The sequence below is a fragment of the Embiotoca jacksoni genome, unplaced genomic scaffold (assembly GCF_022577435.1).
Source record: "Embiotoca jacksoni isolate LCO1_2020_lvr unplaced genomic scaffold, fEmbJac1.0.p SCAF_30, whole genome shotgun sequence".
Lineage (NCBI taxonomy): Eukaryota > Metazoa > Chordata > Actinopteri > Embiotocidae > Embiotoca > Embiotoca jacksoni.
The window spans coordinates 5,776,268-5,792,297 of record NW_027185382.1 but is presented as its reverse complement, the minus strand read 5'-3'; the positions used below and the strand labels follow the sequence as shown (position 1 = coordinate 5,792,297).

The 16,030-nt window shown below is 48.6% G+C and overlaps 1 protein-coding gene across 1 annotated transcript in view; it reads right to left on the bottom strand.

Annotated features, from left to right (window-relative positions):
• Window positions 1-1,977: 1,977 nt before the first annotated feature.
• The window catches only part of LOC138207166 (target of Nesh-SH3-like), a 16,313-nt gene continuing 2,260 nt past the window's right edge, over window positions 1,978-16,030 (bottom strand). The window contains exons 2-19 of the mRNA XM_069164212.1: window positions 14,274-14,450; window positions 11,824-11,892; window positions 11,623-11,755; window positions 11,356-11,537; window positions 10,731-10,783; window positions 10,478-10,508; window positions 9,712-9,792; window positions 7,077-7,142; window positions 6,077-6,145; window positions 5,888-5,995; window positions 5,698-5,784; window positions 5,383-5,592; window positions 5,132-5,237; window positions 4,874-4,953; window positions 4,731-4,760; window positions 4,490-4,648; window positions 4,224-4,346; window positions 1,978-4,140 (exon numbers count right to left, since the gene is read on the bottom strand). Coding sequence (XP_069020313.1) covers window positions 4,025-4,140; window positions 4,224-4,346; window positions 4,490-4,648; window positions 4,731-4,760; window positions 4,874-4,953; window positions 5,132-5,237; window positions 5,383-5,592; window positions 5,698-5,784; window positions 5,888-5,995; window positions 6,077-6,145; window positions 7,077-7,142; window positions 9,712-9,792; window positions 10,478-10,508; window positions 10,731-10,783; window positions 11,356-11,537; window positions 11,623-11,755; window positions 11,824-11,892; window positions 14,274-14,450 — 1,880 coding nt within the window. The 3' untranslated portion in view covers window positions 1,978-4,024. The remainder of the gene's footprint in view (window positions 4,141-4,223; window positions 4,347-4,489; window positions 4,649-4,730; window positions 4,761-4,873; window positions 4,954-5,131; window positions 5,238-5,382; window positions 5,593-5,697; window positions 5,785-5,887; window positions 5,996-6,076; window positions 6,146-7,076; window positions 7,143-9,711; window positions 9,793-10,477; window positions 10,509-10,730; window positions 10,784-11,355; window positions 11,538-11,622; window positions 11,756-11,823; window positions 11,893-14,273; window positions 14,451-16,030) is intronic.

The window sequence follows — 16,030 nt, the reverse complement described above, 5'->3', positions numbered from 1 at the left end:
ATGTATATTTCTATAAATGAATTCTTCTGGTTGTGTTTTTATGAATTGTGAAGTTTGATAATGTTAAACTGAGACTTTAACCTGAGGATGATATCATTGACTCTCACAGATCATTACAGGACTCACCGAGCCTCTAGAGGGCGGCAGAGATACACACAGAGATCTGGATCACATGAAGGAACCACTTGAGGGAGAGACCTCCTGACTGCAACCAGATGTGTGGTGACTTCATTAAAGGGAGGAGGTGGCTGGGGGGGGGGGAAACTACTGGGTCCTGGTTCTGAACTCTGTGCTTCATCAACCTCCTCCTCCCATCATGCACCAGGAGGCTGAAGGACAAATGATGCGGGTCCACATGCTCACGGTGTTTCATGTCCTCGGCTTATGAAACATCATGTCAAAGCGGGCCGGAACTCCACAGAACCGCCTGGAACAGAATCAGAACCACAAATGGAAACGAGCGTCTGTTGCCCTCATCAGTTATGGACCTGGAGGACGGTTTGGACCCGCTGATGGGAGGAAGTCTGCTGGTGGTTCTGGTTCAGGTTCACACTTTAGTTTGAAACTGAGGAAAAAGTCAGAGAGAGCAGATGGCGGAGCACACAGAAGAACCCTAACCCTAACAACAGCAACAACAACAAAAACAAACAAACAACATGAACAACAAATGAGAAAAACATAAACGAGAAAAAAAACAACAACGAGAAGAACATAAACCACAATGAGAACATAAACAACAAACAGCAAGAACAACATAAACAACAAATGAGAAAAACAAACAACAGTGAGAACAACATAAACAAAAAATAAACAACGAGAACAGCATAAACAACTAGAACAACATAAACAACAATGAGAAAAACAAACAAGAACATAAACAACGAGAACAACATAAACAATGAGAACAACATAAAAAACAATATTAAAAAAAACCAACAACGCTGCATGAACTAACTCTAACATCTAACTTTAGCATGCAGGTGTTCTGAGCTGAGGTTTAGAACCGGAGCCTGCAGCAGGTTCTCAAGTGAACCACCAGAACACGTGTTGACCAGTTTGTTCTGTCGGAGACATTAAAACCAGAACGGCAGCAGAGCTCATTAATCCTCCATACTCAACTTTTCGGGATTTCCTTTCCTGCTCTTATTTTTTCACCAACTTTTTCCCTCCTGGCTGAAACACACACTGCTGGTTGCCACGGCGACAGCACACAAAGCCTCTCCTCCTCCGGTCTCAGAGACGGAAAAATTACATCACCATTCAAAGACCAGCAGCTTTGACCTTTGACCAGTAGGACAAAAGTACCGGGATGTCCAACTGTCCCCTCAAACTACCAGGATGTCCAATTGTCCCCTCACAGTACCAGGATGTCCAACTGTCCTCTCAAAGCAGGGCATGCTGGTCCTTCACCTGCTGAGTCATGTGACCTGGCAAACCAACAGTAAATAAAAAAAATTAAAACAATCAACGTTCACATTAATCATCTAAATGTAAACAAATATCTGAAGCAACAGAGTAAACAAACAAACAAACTTCGGATGGATCGATCGGCTGCCGATTGGCTGATCATGAGGTCACTAAACACCTGGTTTGTTTACAAACGGATCAATCACAATTTTCTTGATGAACTCAAACTAATCGATACGTCCATGTGATCAGCTTTTAGTGTCTCTGAACTCAATATTGATCAACAGCGTCGCACGTGAAGTCATATTTATTGATCGAATCGGTTAGAAGGATCCGCTCAACGGTGAAATTGATACGTTTCTCCATCAGAGAGTTCAAGTGTGAAAACATGGTGATCTTACCTGCTGCTAATCACGTCACCCGGAAGACGCAGCGACAGGTGAAGTTGTTTGTGTTGTTTCATGGAAATGTTGTGAAATTGGATTAGATGGAGGCGATGATGATGACGATGATGATGAAGATGGTGATGATGATGTCAGAAATGCTCCAACAAGTTTAAGTAAAAAACTATTTTCATTAAAAAAAAACTTCTTTATTGTTGAAAATCAACACAGAAACAGATGTAAGTAGAAAACGTTACAATGACGAACTTAAAGGTCCCGAACACCGCTCAGCAGCGCTCGCTAGCACCTCCACAGGTCAGACGCTCGCTGGCGGGACGTCACTTAGAAGATTAGCACGTAAGCTCGTAAACTTGTCGCACCGTGTTTCTCATGTCACACATTTTCTATTGTAAAAGATTCCACCGGAAAATAAAATGTTTATATTTTAAAAATAACAAATGTAATAAATCAGCGAAATGCTAATGAAGCAACTTTAGCTGTTGGTAAAATAAAAACTGATGTTTTGTGGGTTTGTCGCCATCTGGAGCTTCTCGACATTTCAATCTTTCAGCAATTAGCCCGCTATGCTGGTGAAGCTAACGTCAGCTCCAGCTAGCTCTTTAACGGGTTCATAAAAGCTGTTAAGTGGAAAACATTTAAAGAACCGTCAGATACTTCTGAGCGCTGCTGAGGTCACGTGGCTAACTTTTGCCAATTCTTTCAGGCTAGTTGGTTAGCCAGCTAGCCTGATATGTAAACACCTTTTCGGAACAGCTGAGCTAGCAAAACTAGCATCGCAGCTAGCCTTCACTTCCTCACGTTAGCTTAGCTGAAAACACGCAGCAGAAACTGGAGGTGTTTTCGTCCTCAAACTAGCACAACATTTTTTTGCTTTTGCTTCGTAAAAATCTGATTTTGTTGGCAAAATTTCGAGATCCGATGTTTACGACTTGTTGTCCAGCTGCATCGTTCATGTCCCGTCCGGCACGGATGGTCAAGATGTTGGTTCGACGGCTGCGGTGGAGACACGCCTCCAAACGTACAGAAATAATAATGTCTTTTCATATGTACATAAAATACAGTTCTGCTGTGCAGACTGCAGCTGTGGAGGTGTCACACCGTAAGCAACGAACGGGTCAAGGAACAGGTCAAGGAACGGGTCAAAGACCTGGTCAAGGAACGGGTCAATGACCTGGTCAACAAACAGGTCAATGACCTGGTCAACGAACGGGTCAACGAACGGGTCAACGACCCGGTCAACGAACGGGTCAACGAACGGGTCAAAGACCCGGTCAACGAACGGGTCAACGAACGGGTCAAAGACCTGGTCAACGAACGGGTCAACGAACGGAACGGATCAACGAACGGGTCAACGACCTGGTCAACGACCTGGTCAACGAACGGGTCAATGACCGGGTCAACGAACGGGTCAACGACCTGGTCAACGAACGGGTCAACGAACGGGTCAATGACCTGGTCAACGAACGGGTCAACGACCTGGTCAACGAACGGAACGGATCAACGAACGGGTCAACGACCTGGTCAATGACCGGGTCAACGAACAGCTTACATACGATAAGTCTAAAGTGCGGTGAGTCAGGTGTGCGTGTTGAGTGACTTTCAGAGGACAACAACAGGCGATAACATTAATAGATCAATCAATCGACTGACCGTCAATCAGCCGGTAAAATGTTCAACATTCGATGCTTCTTGATGTCATGTTTGTGTTTCAGACGTTTTGGTACAATTTGACCTGATTATTGACGAAAACAAGTGTCAGATTATCGGACACAGAAGATGAGAGGTTTATGAAGCCGGTTCGTCACCGCGGCGCCACCGATATTCTCCTCACCGATGTTCTCCTCACCGACCACCGGACCGCTCAGCTGACCGCTTCATCAACGTGAAGCAGGGCGACAACGTTTACAACCGTTTGCTCGACGGACTTTTAAAATGAAAATCAACAGGAAAGAAAGTCGTGAAGAGCTTCTGATAAATAAGTCGGCTGTGAGTCGGCGGGAGCCAGCTGCCCGTTAACGTGGTGATTCCGGCGTCACCGTGGAGATGATAAATAAGATGTGTGATATGTTGGAGATGCTCTCTGACCAGTAGGACCTCTACATGTTTTTACAGCGCTGGGTAACGTGAAGGTGGCCCCGCCTCCCCGCCGCCGCCAGCCCAGGCAACCAATCCCCTCCAGGCGGCTCCCAGGACGCCCGCGGGACCGAGTCCGTCTACCATTTTCCGGGTATCGGAGTCCCGCACTCGTACCAGGAGACATAGTTGACGTGGGAATGTCCTCCGATGGGTCCGAAGTGGACCGGCTCCTGGCGAACGGCCCGGTAGAACCCTGCAACAACAACAACAGTGTTAGTCAGAGGTTCCGGTCCGGAGATCGGACCGATTGGACGCCAGCAGGAGTGACGTGTTTACCGGGTCGGGACGGGAGCTGGTCAGATCTCAGCTGTCGGCCCGTCCGTCCGTCCAGGAACGAGTCCACGAACTGACAGTGATCTTCTCCGAAGCCGGTCTGATCGCCGATGTTGTGGAATTTACCTGCAGGTGGAACAGATGGATCAGAACCCAGATCAGAACCCAGATCAGAACCCGGATCAAAACCCGGATCAAAACCCGGTTCAGAACCCGGTTCAGAACCCGGATCAAAACCCAGTTCAGAACCCGGATCAGCTCCAGCTCACCGTTCAGCGAGTCACTCAGGTAGATCTTGTACCGCAGCGAGTTGCACAGCTGGACGCCGACGAACTTGCGGTACCAGGTTCTCTTCACGTACTGCTGCCCGGAGCAGTCGGAGTACGAGTCTGTCTTGAAGGGGAATTGCGTCCAGATGGCGTCTTTTCCTGCACAGAAGAAGAAGAAGATTTATTTTTCCTGTCGAGCTTTGTGCTTTTTCTCGCGTTGCCATGGACGACGTTGACTCACCTGAAACGTTCTCGCTGACTCGCGGGTCGGCTGGAGGAACAGAGAAACCGCTCTGATTACAGTCAACACAAATTCCTGTTTCCTTCACAATAAGAGTGAACTGGCTTTGGTTGGGTTTGTGTTTCGGCGCCGGCGTACTGTACCCGACTCGGTGTTGAAGGACACCGGCTCACTAGGAGGTCCTGCACCCAGCTCGTTCTTCGGCTTCACCGTGAACTCATAACTACAGAAGAAGAAAAGCAGAAACATCAGGAAGCGTTTGTGAAGGTGAACGACAGCAGCAACGCTCCCCTCCCCCCTCCCTATCCCGCTCCGCCCCTCTCCGCCCTCCCCGTCCCACCCCGAACAGACCAGACCCACCCCGCTCTGCACACCCCGCCCGCCCCGCCCCGATCGCTCACCTGCTCTCCGGTTTAAGGTTCTCCACAGTGGTGTGCGTCTGGTTGGTGGTCAGGACGGACACCTGCTCTCCGTTGGGTCCTTTAGCCATCGAGATGACTTCGTACTCTGAAGACAGAACCGATCTGTGAATGACGAGTCGCTAACAAGCTAGCCACCGATTAGCTTGTAGTTGGTGCTAACAGTTAGCCTGAGAGACGTTAGCGCCTCTTGTGCCGGACAGGAAACAGAAAAAGTTGTGTTTTGTTGTTACCGGTGGTGTCGTTGTCGGTTTTCTCCCAGTCCAGGATGACGAAGGATGGACATCCTTCCACCGTCACCACGGTGAGGTTGGAGGGTGGAGCCTTGGGCGGAGCCGTCACGTTGGCCTCGCCGGGTTGGTCCTCGGGGAAGTAGCTGAGGGAGGAGGTGATGGAGCAGGGCTCGTCCGGCCTTTTGCCGGTCTGGTAGATGACATGGGGGGCTGCGGGGGGTTGGGGGAGGGGTAGGGGAGGTCAGTCGGGTCGTCGTAGGTTCACCGCAGAGGGAAACACGGAGAGACAGTAAAAGCTTGTCGTGTCCATCTTACCCACGTAGCGCTTCTTTCCCAACGCGTCGACGTCGGAGGCCGGCTGAGGCTGGAAGAGGGCGGAGTCTCCCCAGCTCTCCACGCGAGCTGCTCACAGAACAAACGAGAACAATGAACGGTTGTATTCACGATCGTTTGTTCCGACCAGTAAAACAGGAAATGATGTCGTTGTGTTGGAATCAGTTCGTACCGGCGGCGGTGGGGGCAGTGCTCGGCGCCTGTTTGATCAGCTTGGAGGTCGCCGCCGGGACTTTGAGAATCGGCAGCTTGTCGGTCTGCTTCAGGTTGTTCAGTTTGTCTGAAACACAAACAGAAAACTCAGACTGGAAACAAACACGCAGCCGGTGTCGTCTTCACGAGGTTCTTTACAAGGTCTCACCGTCGTCTCCGGGTTTCCCCACAAGATTCAGCCTTTTGTTGATCTGGACGGACGGACGAGCAGGAGATCCTGAAACAGATGACAACATCAGACACGAGACGTCACTGACCTGAGACCCAGCGAGCAGTTCGACGGGAACACGGAGACCAAATAAAACCAATAAAACCAGTAAAACCAATAACACCAATAAAACCAGTAAAACCAATGAAACCAATAAAACCAATAAAACCAGCTGGAAAATCACTTCTTCAGCTGAAAGGAAGACTCAATGCTTGTTTCCAAAACTTTAAATGGAGCTGAAAACAGGAATGATGCCGTCTGACAGAGGAGTCCACAACCTGCAGCCAATTACACCTCCCGCCCCCACCCCTCCACCCTCGCCGCATCAACGGGCCAAGATTCTTCACAATCAGCTGTTGACTCACTTCCAGAACGACATGAAAAAACATGAAACAACACAGATGTATTCCTCTCAATCAGCACCGCCGACCTCCACGCTCAACGACGACCCGCGAGATCCTCAGTCCTGATGCTGGAAGGTCGCCCAGGAAACCGCTCCGTAATTACAGTGAAATAAATATTCGTATGATTTTCTGTGTTCGCACACAAACAAATCTGAAATAAACAGCAGATTGAGGTTTCCACATTCTGATAAAAACGGTCCGGCACACCACGCCACACCGCGCTGCCGCCGCGCCGCGCCTGTCTATATTGTAGTAGATGGAACCTGAACTGAAGTCTCTCTGGTGAAGAATAAATGTTGTGAAACGTCTATTCACAGTGAAGCAGTGAAACCAGAAACACCTGAAGAGCCCCAACAGATCTGCAAAATCTGCAGAAGATGGACATGGATGGACAGACTGACAGATGGACAGATTGATGGACGGATGGATACATAGGTATGAATGACCAGAGATGGAGACAGAGACAGCAGGTGTAGCTGCAGTGGAGACGGAGACATTAATGAAGGACACAGACGGACGGAGGACGGAGGGTTTACCGAGGCGAGGTCGGGACCATAAGGCCGGTTTGGGCGGAGACATGCCGCGGAGAGGCTGTCCGTTCACTGCAGAGACAAGGGAGCGTTACGATGGGAAGGAACCATCTGGGAAACTGAACCTGAGTCCGACGCCGGACGGTCCGACGCCGGACTGACAACATCTGGCTGAGGGACAAAGTGAAGACAAGGTCAGAGGTCAGAGGAGGAGGGTTACCCCCGAGCATCCCGTAGATCGGGGAGGAGGTTCTGGTTCTAGAGAAGGAGGTCTGTCTGAAGCCGTTAGCAGGGAGGTGGGGGGGGTTAGTGGGTCCGGCGCCCCGGCTGAACGGCTGCAGGATCTGCTTCCTGCTGTGACCTAGAACAGGAAGAAGAGTGGCGCCGCGTTACAGTCGGACCGGTTCTGTGTGGACAGAAAGCGAGCTGGCAGCAGCGCCGTTAATGAGGCGGTCAGACGGAGCGTCTTCATGAGGCTGTGAGGACGAGAAGGGGGATGGAGGGACGTAGCCATGACGACACAGCCATGACGACATTGCATGCAGACGCTGGTGGAATGGTTTAGAGCAGCAGACATTCCTGTGGACAAAACCTGAAGCTGGAGGACAACATGGCTGCAGAGGACAGACAGAGAGGACAGACAGACAGACAGACAGACAGACAGACAGACAGCAAAGTGCAGGAAGCCGTCGGGGACGTGCTCTTACTCCAGCTCTTAGTTTGAGTTCCCAGCAGAGACAAGTCGCCCTGCAACTGATCGAAAGCTGTGAGAGAAAGAAGAAGGTTGAAGGACACAAACTTCATCTGTAAACAGGAAGTACACATGGTGGTCATCTGTAAACAGGAAGTACACATGGTGGTCATCTGTAAACAGGAAGTACACATGGTGGTCATCTGTAAACAGGAAGTACACATGGTGGTCATCTGTAAACAGGAAGTACACATGGTGGTCATCTGTAAACAGGAAGTACACATGGTGGTCATCTGTAAACAGGAAGTCCTCCAGGAAGGTGAAACACTAAACAGCTGTATGCAGACGACGCGGTGGTTTTAGTGGTTTCAGTTCATGACCTTTCTTTAAAGAAAATCTTCAGACAAACTTTTAGACAAAAGTTGAGAAGAGAAAATTAGTTACGGAAGAAGTTTCTGTTGAACCTGCGACTGTTTACCGGCGACATCGTTGTTTCTCTTTGCAGGAAATTAAAGATTTAAAACATTAAAGCAGAGAAACACGTTTTACCAGCAGGAGGCGTCTCTGTGTTAGCGGGGACGTTAGCCGCCCGCCCGGCGGGGGGGTCGCCACCGGAGAACCGTTTAGTGAAAGGGGAGGCGGTGACGTCGGTGAGAGGGGCTTTGGAGGGCCGCAGGCGGGGGGGATGGGCAGTCAGAGGGTCGGCCAGCCGGCTGCTGTCGTTTCTAACACGTGTTCCTTCTTCTGAGGTGAGAGAGCAGAGAGATGGCGTGACCTCAGAGATGCTGTGACCTCAGAGACGCCGTGACCTCAGAGACGCCGTGACCTCAGAGACACCGTGACCTCGGACACCGTGACCTCAGAGACGCCGTGACCTCGGACACCGTGACCTCAGACATCGTGACCTCAGAGACGCCGTGACCTCGGACACCGTGACCTCAGAGACGCCGTGACCTCGGACACCGTGACCTCAGAGACAGCGTGACCTCGGACACCGTGACCTCGGAGACGCCGTGACCTCGGACACCGTGACCTCGGAGACAGCGTGACCTCGGAGACCGCATGACCTCAGAGACGGTGTGACCTCGGAGACCGCGTGACCTCGGAGACGCCATGACCTCGGACACCGTGACCTCAGAGACAGCGTGACCTCAGACACCGTGACCTCGGAGACCGCGTGACCTCGGAGACCGCGTGACCTCGGAGACGGCGTGACCTCGGACACCGTGACCTCGGACACCGTGACCTCGGAGACACGTTTTACCAGCAGGAGGCGTCTCAGAGACACCAGAAGGTTCTAGTCCAGGAGGTTCTGGTCCCGGTGGTTTCGAGGACGATTCTGCAGAAGGACTTGAGCACATCTGCTGTCTGGACATGCAGTCTGATGGACACATGGTGCAGGACAGGAGGGCAGAGGGAGGACAGAGAAGAAGAAGAAGAGCTGCGGCTGATGAACGCTGAAGCACGGTTGCGGTCACATGACCTTCAGCTGTGGCTGCTGTCGGGGTGGGCGGGGCTAAATCAATTTACTCCTCCAGTGACCTCTGGTGACATCATCTCCACGCTATGACTTTCTAACTGGTTCCAGAGCAAGCTAACATGCAGCCAATCAGAGCAGCTGCACGCCCCAGACCCCGCCCCCTCCCAGGCACGTCAGCCTGAAGCAGGAAAAGACGGTCTGCGAGTGAAGCTGATGATGGAGAGGAAAAGAGTCTGATTGGTTACCCGGTGACAGGTGAGGAAATGTGGGCGCAGCCAGCGTTTCCTTCCGGCCTTCGGGAGGCGCTGTGGGAGACAACGAGCTGCTTTACAAGAAGGATTTAAAACTAAAAGAGATGTTTGGTTCCACTGATGAAGTCGTCAAACCGACATTAGTACGTTTAAAGAAAGCGAACGAATACGTGAGAGGAAGGAAACATTAAAAACAGGAGTAAAAGAAGAGATAATCACCGAAGGAGGTGCGCGGTGCTCCGGGGAAGCCGGGATGTCTGAGCAGGAGGGAGGAGCGAGGCCGCGTCCCGTTGTGGAGCGCTAAAAACAGGCCACGCCCCATTAGCACCATCAGCTGATCGGTCACATGACTTGCATGAAAACTCTCCTCACAGTTTATTACATTCTTCTCTCATAAAACTTTAGAAAACAGTAAAACAAGTTCATACAAGCAGCTTTAATTATTATTATTATTAAGTATCTTCTGCTTTTATTTCACACAAATCCATGGATGCTAACATGCTAACCTGTGGAGTTCCTCAGGGTTCGATCATTGGCCCTCTATGCTTTTAATTATTATTTATTTATTTACATGTCCGTCATCGTAAACAAAAACAACAACATTCAAAGTCTTCGTAAATAAACAAAACAACTGTTTACAAACATTCAAACTTTTGATTGTTTCTATAACAATACAAATATCAAATATGGCGTTTTATTCTAATCTTACTTTCTTTTTCTTAAACTGGTCGAGGAACCTTTTTACATCATAAATAAAATATAATTCATCGTGAATCTCGACTTGAACATTTAACGAACATTTAACGGACACGTTCGTTTTTGGACCCTTTTCAGTCGGTCTGGCCGGACTTACAAGATGAAATATGTCGTAGATCACATTCAGGCTGAAACGTGTCTGAACGGCCGTCCGACAGATTCCACGAGTCAGCAGAAATAAAACGCTCCGAACACGCCTCAAACATGTGAACATGAAGAAACATCTTACCGAGACGAGGAGGGAAGAGGCCGGCCAGTTTCTGGAACACAAACACACGTCAACATCACAGACACACTACAACTCCCATGATGCACTGCTTTCACTTAATAGATTCTGCATGTTTAGAGGTTCAGTGGGTGCAGCGAGCTGAGGGCTGCCGAGGCTCATTGGTAATGTAGCGTGTAGAGACTTCAGACAGAAGTTAAAGAAAATAACAACAATAGTAAACATGAACACTGTAAACAGGAAGTGATGTTGTTACCAGCGGCTTGGCGACAGGATGGCGTAGCTTGAAAGGCTTCGGAGCGTTTTTATCTGTGAAAGCAGAAATGATTGAAGTCAGATTGGAGCAGAGAAACATAAACACAAACACAAACACAAACAAATACAAAAACACAAATACAAACATAAACACAAACACACATACAAAAACACAAATACAAACATAAACACAAACACAAACACATACAAAAACACAAGCACAAACATAAACACAAACACAAACAAATACAAAAACACAAATACAAACATAAACACAAACACAAACAAATACAAACACACAAATACAAACATAAACACAAACACAAACAAACAAATACAAAAACACAAATGCAAACACAAACATAAATACAACTACAAAAATAAACACAAATACAAACAAACACAAACACACAAATACAAACACAAACCTAAACACAAACCTAAACACAAATACAAACATAAACACAAATACAAACATAAATACAAATATAAACATAAATACAAACACAAACACAAACATAAACACAAACATACAACCCCTCTGGATCAAGAGGAAACCAGGTTCGGACCCATCCCAACGGAGTTTTAAAGCCGACGTGCTCCATGTTGTCTGGACGAGGACTTACTGCCCATGTTGGTGTTGTGGACGACCGCTCGGCTCCACACGCCGCTGCGCTCGTCCTGATTGGACCGCACGCCGAACTCGTACGGCGTGTCGGCTTTCAGGTGGTCGACCACCGTGTCGCTGGTCGGACACGTCTGGTAGATCCACTTTCTGTTCCTCTCCCGGTAACGGATGGTGTAGAACCTGGAGACAGAAGTCCTGTCAGACTGAGACACCCGAGGACAGCCAGGTGTCCCTGAACGTGCCGTCCTCCTCCAGAGGGACTCACCCGTCCTCCAGACACTCCTTCAGGATGTTCCCTTCGGAGGGCGTCTTCAGGTCGTTGCCCCAGGACAGCAGCACCGCCGTCGGGCTGACGGAGCCGACCACCAGGTGGAGCGGCTTCTCCAGATTCACCTTACCTGTCGGGGGGGCGACAGGTCAGACTTCCTGTGGACAGTTTGGAGGTGACAGGAAGCTGCCGGCGTACCTGTGCAGTGTTTCTTCACGTTGTTAGTCCGGATCGGCTGGACCGCCACCAGGTACTTCGGTTCGGCAACTGAAACAGAGAGCGTGATGTAAGAGCGACGTCAGAATGATGTCACAGTGATGTCACAGTGATGTCAGAGCTTCGTTGAAAATAAAAACTCCTGGGAATAGTCAAATCTACAGAAAAGTCAAGTAAAACCAGCCTTAACGTGATAAAATAAACTGATGAACATTAAATTTATTCCATCACGGTGACATGAAACACCAACACCACAACAACACCAGCAGCACAAAAAGCGAGGTGATGGTGAAGCAGCGCCTCCGAGCAGAAACGTGAACCCTTCCTGTGGGACGGAGAAACATGTGAGGAATGCTGGAACCGTGCAGCCATGATGATGATGATGATGATGTCATCGGCCCCCCCGACAGCCCTCCCTTCCCCCCACCGCCCCCCAGATGGACAGAAAACAGTGAACGATTCCAGATGAAGGACGACAGTTAAAACACGTGAAAACACTCATTTTCTCTACAAATCTCACTGCTTCTGCTATTATGTTTCTATGACGACCAGCTGGACTGCAACAAAACAACCAGCGTTCACGAGCCACCAATAATACATAAATATGTGTATATATATATATATATATATATGAAATATGTACAATAAATGATAAATATAGACATCAACACGACGACACGACACATCCAGCAAATTAAACGCACTAAAAACAACACAAGGTGTCGTAAAACAATACCAACGCAGTAAACCTCAGGCCGTTTTATTTAGTGTTTCCTTTGCGGTGACCTTTGACCTCGTGCTGATGACAGAAGGAGCTCATGTGCATGTTTCCAGCCAATAAAAGCTGCTCTCGGAGCCGTTTGAAGTGACGGATGTCTGTCGGACGAGCAGCTGCAGCTCCGACACACTTCATCACGTTTTAGTTACCAATGGAAACAGGAGCTGCTCAGATCACCTGAACACACTCATCTATAACTCACCTGTCAGCCTGATTACTGTCGTATTAGCAGGAGAATTTAGGGCTTTGTACGCTGGTGAAGCTGTTCCTCCCCCACCAGACTTCATGTTAAATTATGGGATTTTAAGACACGACTCTGGACTGTGTATTTTTCCATGTCATCAAGCTGTTTCCCCTAAAACAAACTTAACAGTCTCTTTGTGGGTCTGAGGACGCTTTGTCCATTCATCTCCGTCACGCGGCAGGTGGCAACATGCCCCGCCCCCTCAGTGACCTCATCAATCACCTGTGGAGCGGAGCAGAGTATGTCTGTCATCAGAATAAATGAAAGAAACCTGCCACCAAACCTCAGTCACAATCTGTCTGTTTTTAGTCTGTGAGCGAGTGGTGGTACCGAAGCATCAAACCTGAACCCAGAACCCAGAACCCAGAACCCTGAACCCTGAACCCAGAACCCAGAAACCTGAACCCTGAACCCAGAAACCTGAACCCAGAACCCAAAACCCAAAACCCAGAACCCTAAACCCAGAAACCCGAACCCAGAACCCTGAACCCAGAAACATGAACCCTGAACCCAGAAACCTGAACCCAGAAACCTGAACCCTGAACCCAGAAACCTGAACCCTGAACCCAGAACCCTGAACCCAGAAACCTGAACCCAGAACCCAGAACCCAGAACCCTGGACCCTGGACCCTGAACCCAGAAACCTGAACCGTGAACCCAGAGCCCTGAACCCAGAACCCTGAACCCAGAAACCTGAACCCTGAACCCAGAAACCTGAACCTTGAACCCTGAACCCAGAACCCTGAACCCAGAAACCTGAACTCTGAACCCAGAACCCTGAACCCAGAACCCTGAACTCTGAACCCAGAAACCTGAACCCAGAACCCAGAAACCTGAACCCTTAACCCAGAACCCTGAACCCAGAACCCTGAACCCAGAAACCTGAACCCTTAACCCAGAACCCAGAAACCAGAATCCAGCGGCAGCGCGGGATCTAGAAAGTAAACAGTGCTCTGTGAGCCGCTGATGAATGTTCCTCCTCTGAGGGCGTCTAATGAAGAAGGTAAACATCTCATCACCACAGCCCCGCCCCCTCCGCGCCTGACTGACAGGTGACCTCGGGGCAGCGATGACAGACGAGGACGCAGATTAAATGAAGTGTTGACGTGTGATTCATGAATCTGAAGTGAACAGATTCAAACAGACATGAAGTTTATAACGAAGAAAAGAATCCAAAACAACCTTTTACCAGAAGAAACGATCGTCGAAATAATAATTAATAAAAGTCTGAAAGCTGAACGACGTCTCAGCAGCTTTTCTGTCGACTTAACGAATCGCTTCAGAACTTTGAGTGTTTTCTGGTCGTTACGGATTCAATTCTGGCCGAGTGTCAGTAAACGGATCGACACCAGCTGCTCGTTCCCACCAGAACTTCTGAACCCTCCAGAACCCAAACACAGAGGTTCTCACCCATCTCGGCCTCGTAGGGTTCTCCGTCCTGCAGTGGGATGAACTGCTTGGAGAACACGCCGCCGCCGTAGCCCAGGATGAAGCCCTCCAGCTGCACGGCCGCGCTCGGACGCACGAACTTCATCACGATGGTGTCGCCGCTGGCGTTGATCCGGACCCTCATGTTCTCACGGCGCGCTGAGGAGAACCGGACCGGACCGGGTCAGAACACATCCAAACATTCACAAACTCAAACACTGAAATCAACATTAGAATTATGATTCAAACTAAAAGTCAACAGGTCAAATGTTTTAAACTAAAATATGGAAATAAAATACAACAATTTAAATGATAAAAACATGAATAATTATATAATTATTAAACAATAAAAGCATTTTATCATCAACATTCTGAGACATAAGGTCAACATTAAATTCAGAGTGAAGCATTATGGGTTGTTTGAAGGAGCGTTCAGCGTTTGTTTCCTGCAGGAGGAACTCGGCTCTCATTGGCTGTCTTGAATTGATGGACTCTCTGGACTTCCTGTGCTGCGGCGCCGGCGACGCTTTTAAAACTTTAACGAGGACAAAATGTTTCAGTTTTTTTTCTCAGAACTAGAAACCAGAGGAGGACGAAGGTTTTACATCCTCCTCATCCTCAGATCTGAACTCACACACATGAAACACGTGTGTTCAGACTCAGCATGACTTCCACTTCCTGTTTACATCATTATCTCTGATGTCCTATCAGAATAAAGGTCCAGAAACCAGAGAACAGGCAGTTCAGAAGTCCCCTGAGAATCTGTTTGATTTGAACTTCCCTTCAGTCTCACAGAGATCAGGTATGTTTGTCTGATTACCCATGATGCACTGCAGCCAGGAGCTGCACCCACACTGTTCTGCTGCTGTTAAAGGGACAGTTGGTCTAAAAGAGAGACGATACAGGCGGAAAAGTTCAAACTGCAGCTGCATCAGAGCACAATTTACCCCAAATCAAAGGAACACCAGTGAAAACCAAATGTCTGATTCAGCAGAACTCATGCGGCGTCTGAAACCTCCACATTAAGAGAAACCAGCTCCTCGCGTTCCCACGTCACCAGGAACTGGTTCATCTTAAAACTTCAGTCCAATAATGTCCAGAAATGAAGAACATTTCTCAGCAAACAGTAAAAATCTAAACTAAAAACTTATTTGTAGGTTCAAACACTCCAAAATAGAAAATTCTGACTGGGCTGATGCAGCGCCCCCTGTAGGCCTGTTTATTCAGACTCAGCGCCCCCTGTAGGCCTCAGGAAGTTTCCTCCAGCTCAGGTTTGTTTCATGAATACAACCTGAGCAGAAGGAAACTTCCTGAAGCCATGTTGAATCCGTTTCCAAACATTGGTCCTCGTGTACCGTGCTACGAACATATCGGGTCCAGTCTACACCCAGGACATGGTCCAACCCTACATCCCAGCCCGCTCCCTCCGCTCCTCCTCCTCCTCCTCTCAGCTCCTCTTCCTCCTCTCCTCTCCTCCTTTACCTTGAACAGTAGAACTTTAGTATCTTAAAATAGAACTTACTGACAGAACTTTGTAGTTTGGCTTTCTGGAAGAAATTGTATTTTCTTGATTCCTGTTGTTCTGGTTTTGAACCCTCATGGTTGAAATGAACTTATTGTAAGTTGGTTTGGATAAAAGAGGCAGATAAATGTAACGTAACGAAACGTAACGTAACGAAATGAAACGAAACGAAACGTAACGAAACGTAACGTAACGTAACGAAACGTAACGTAACGAA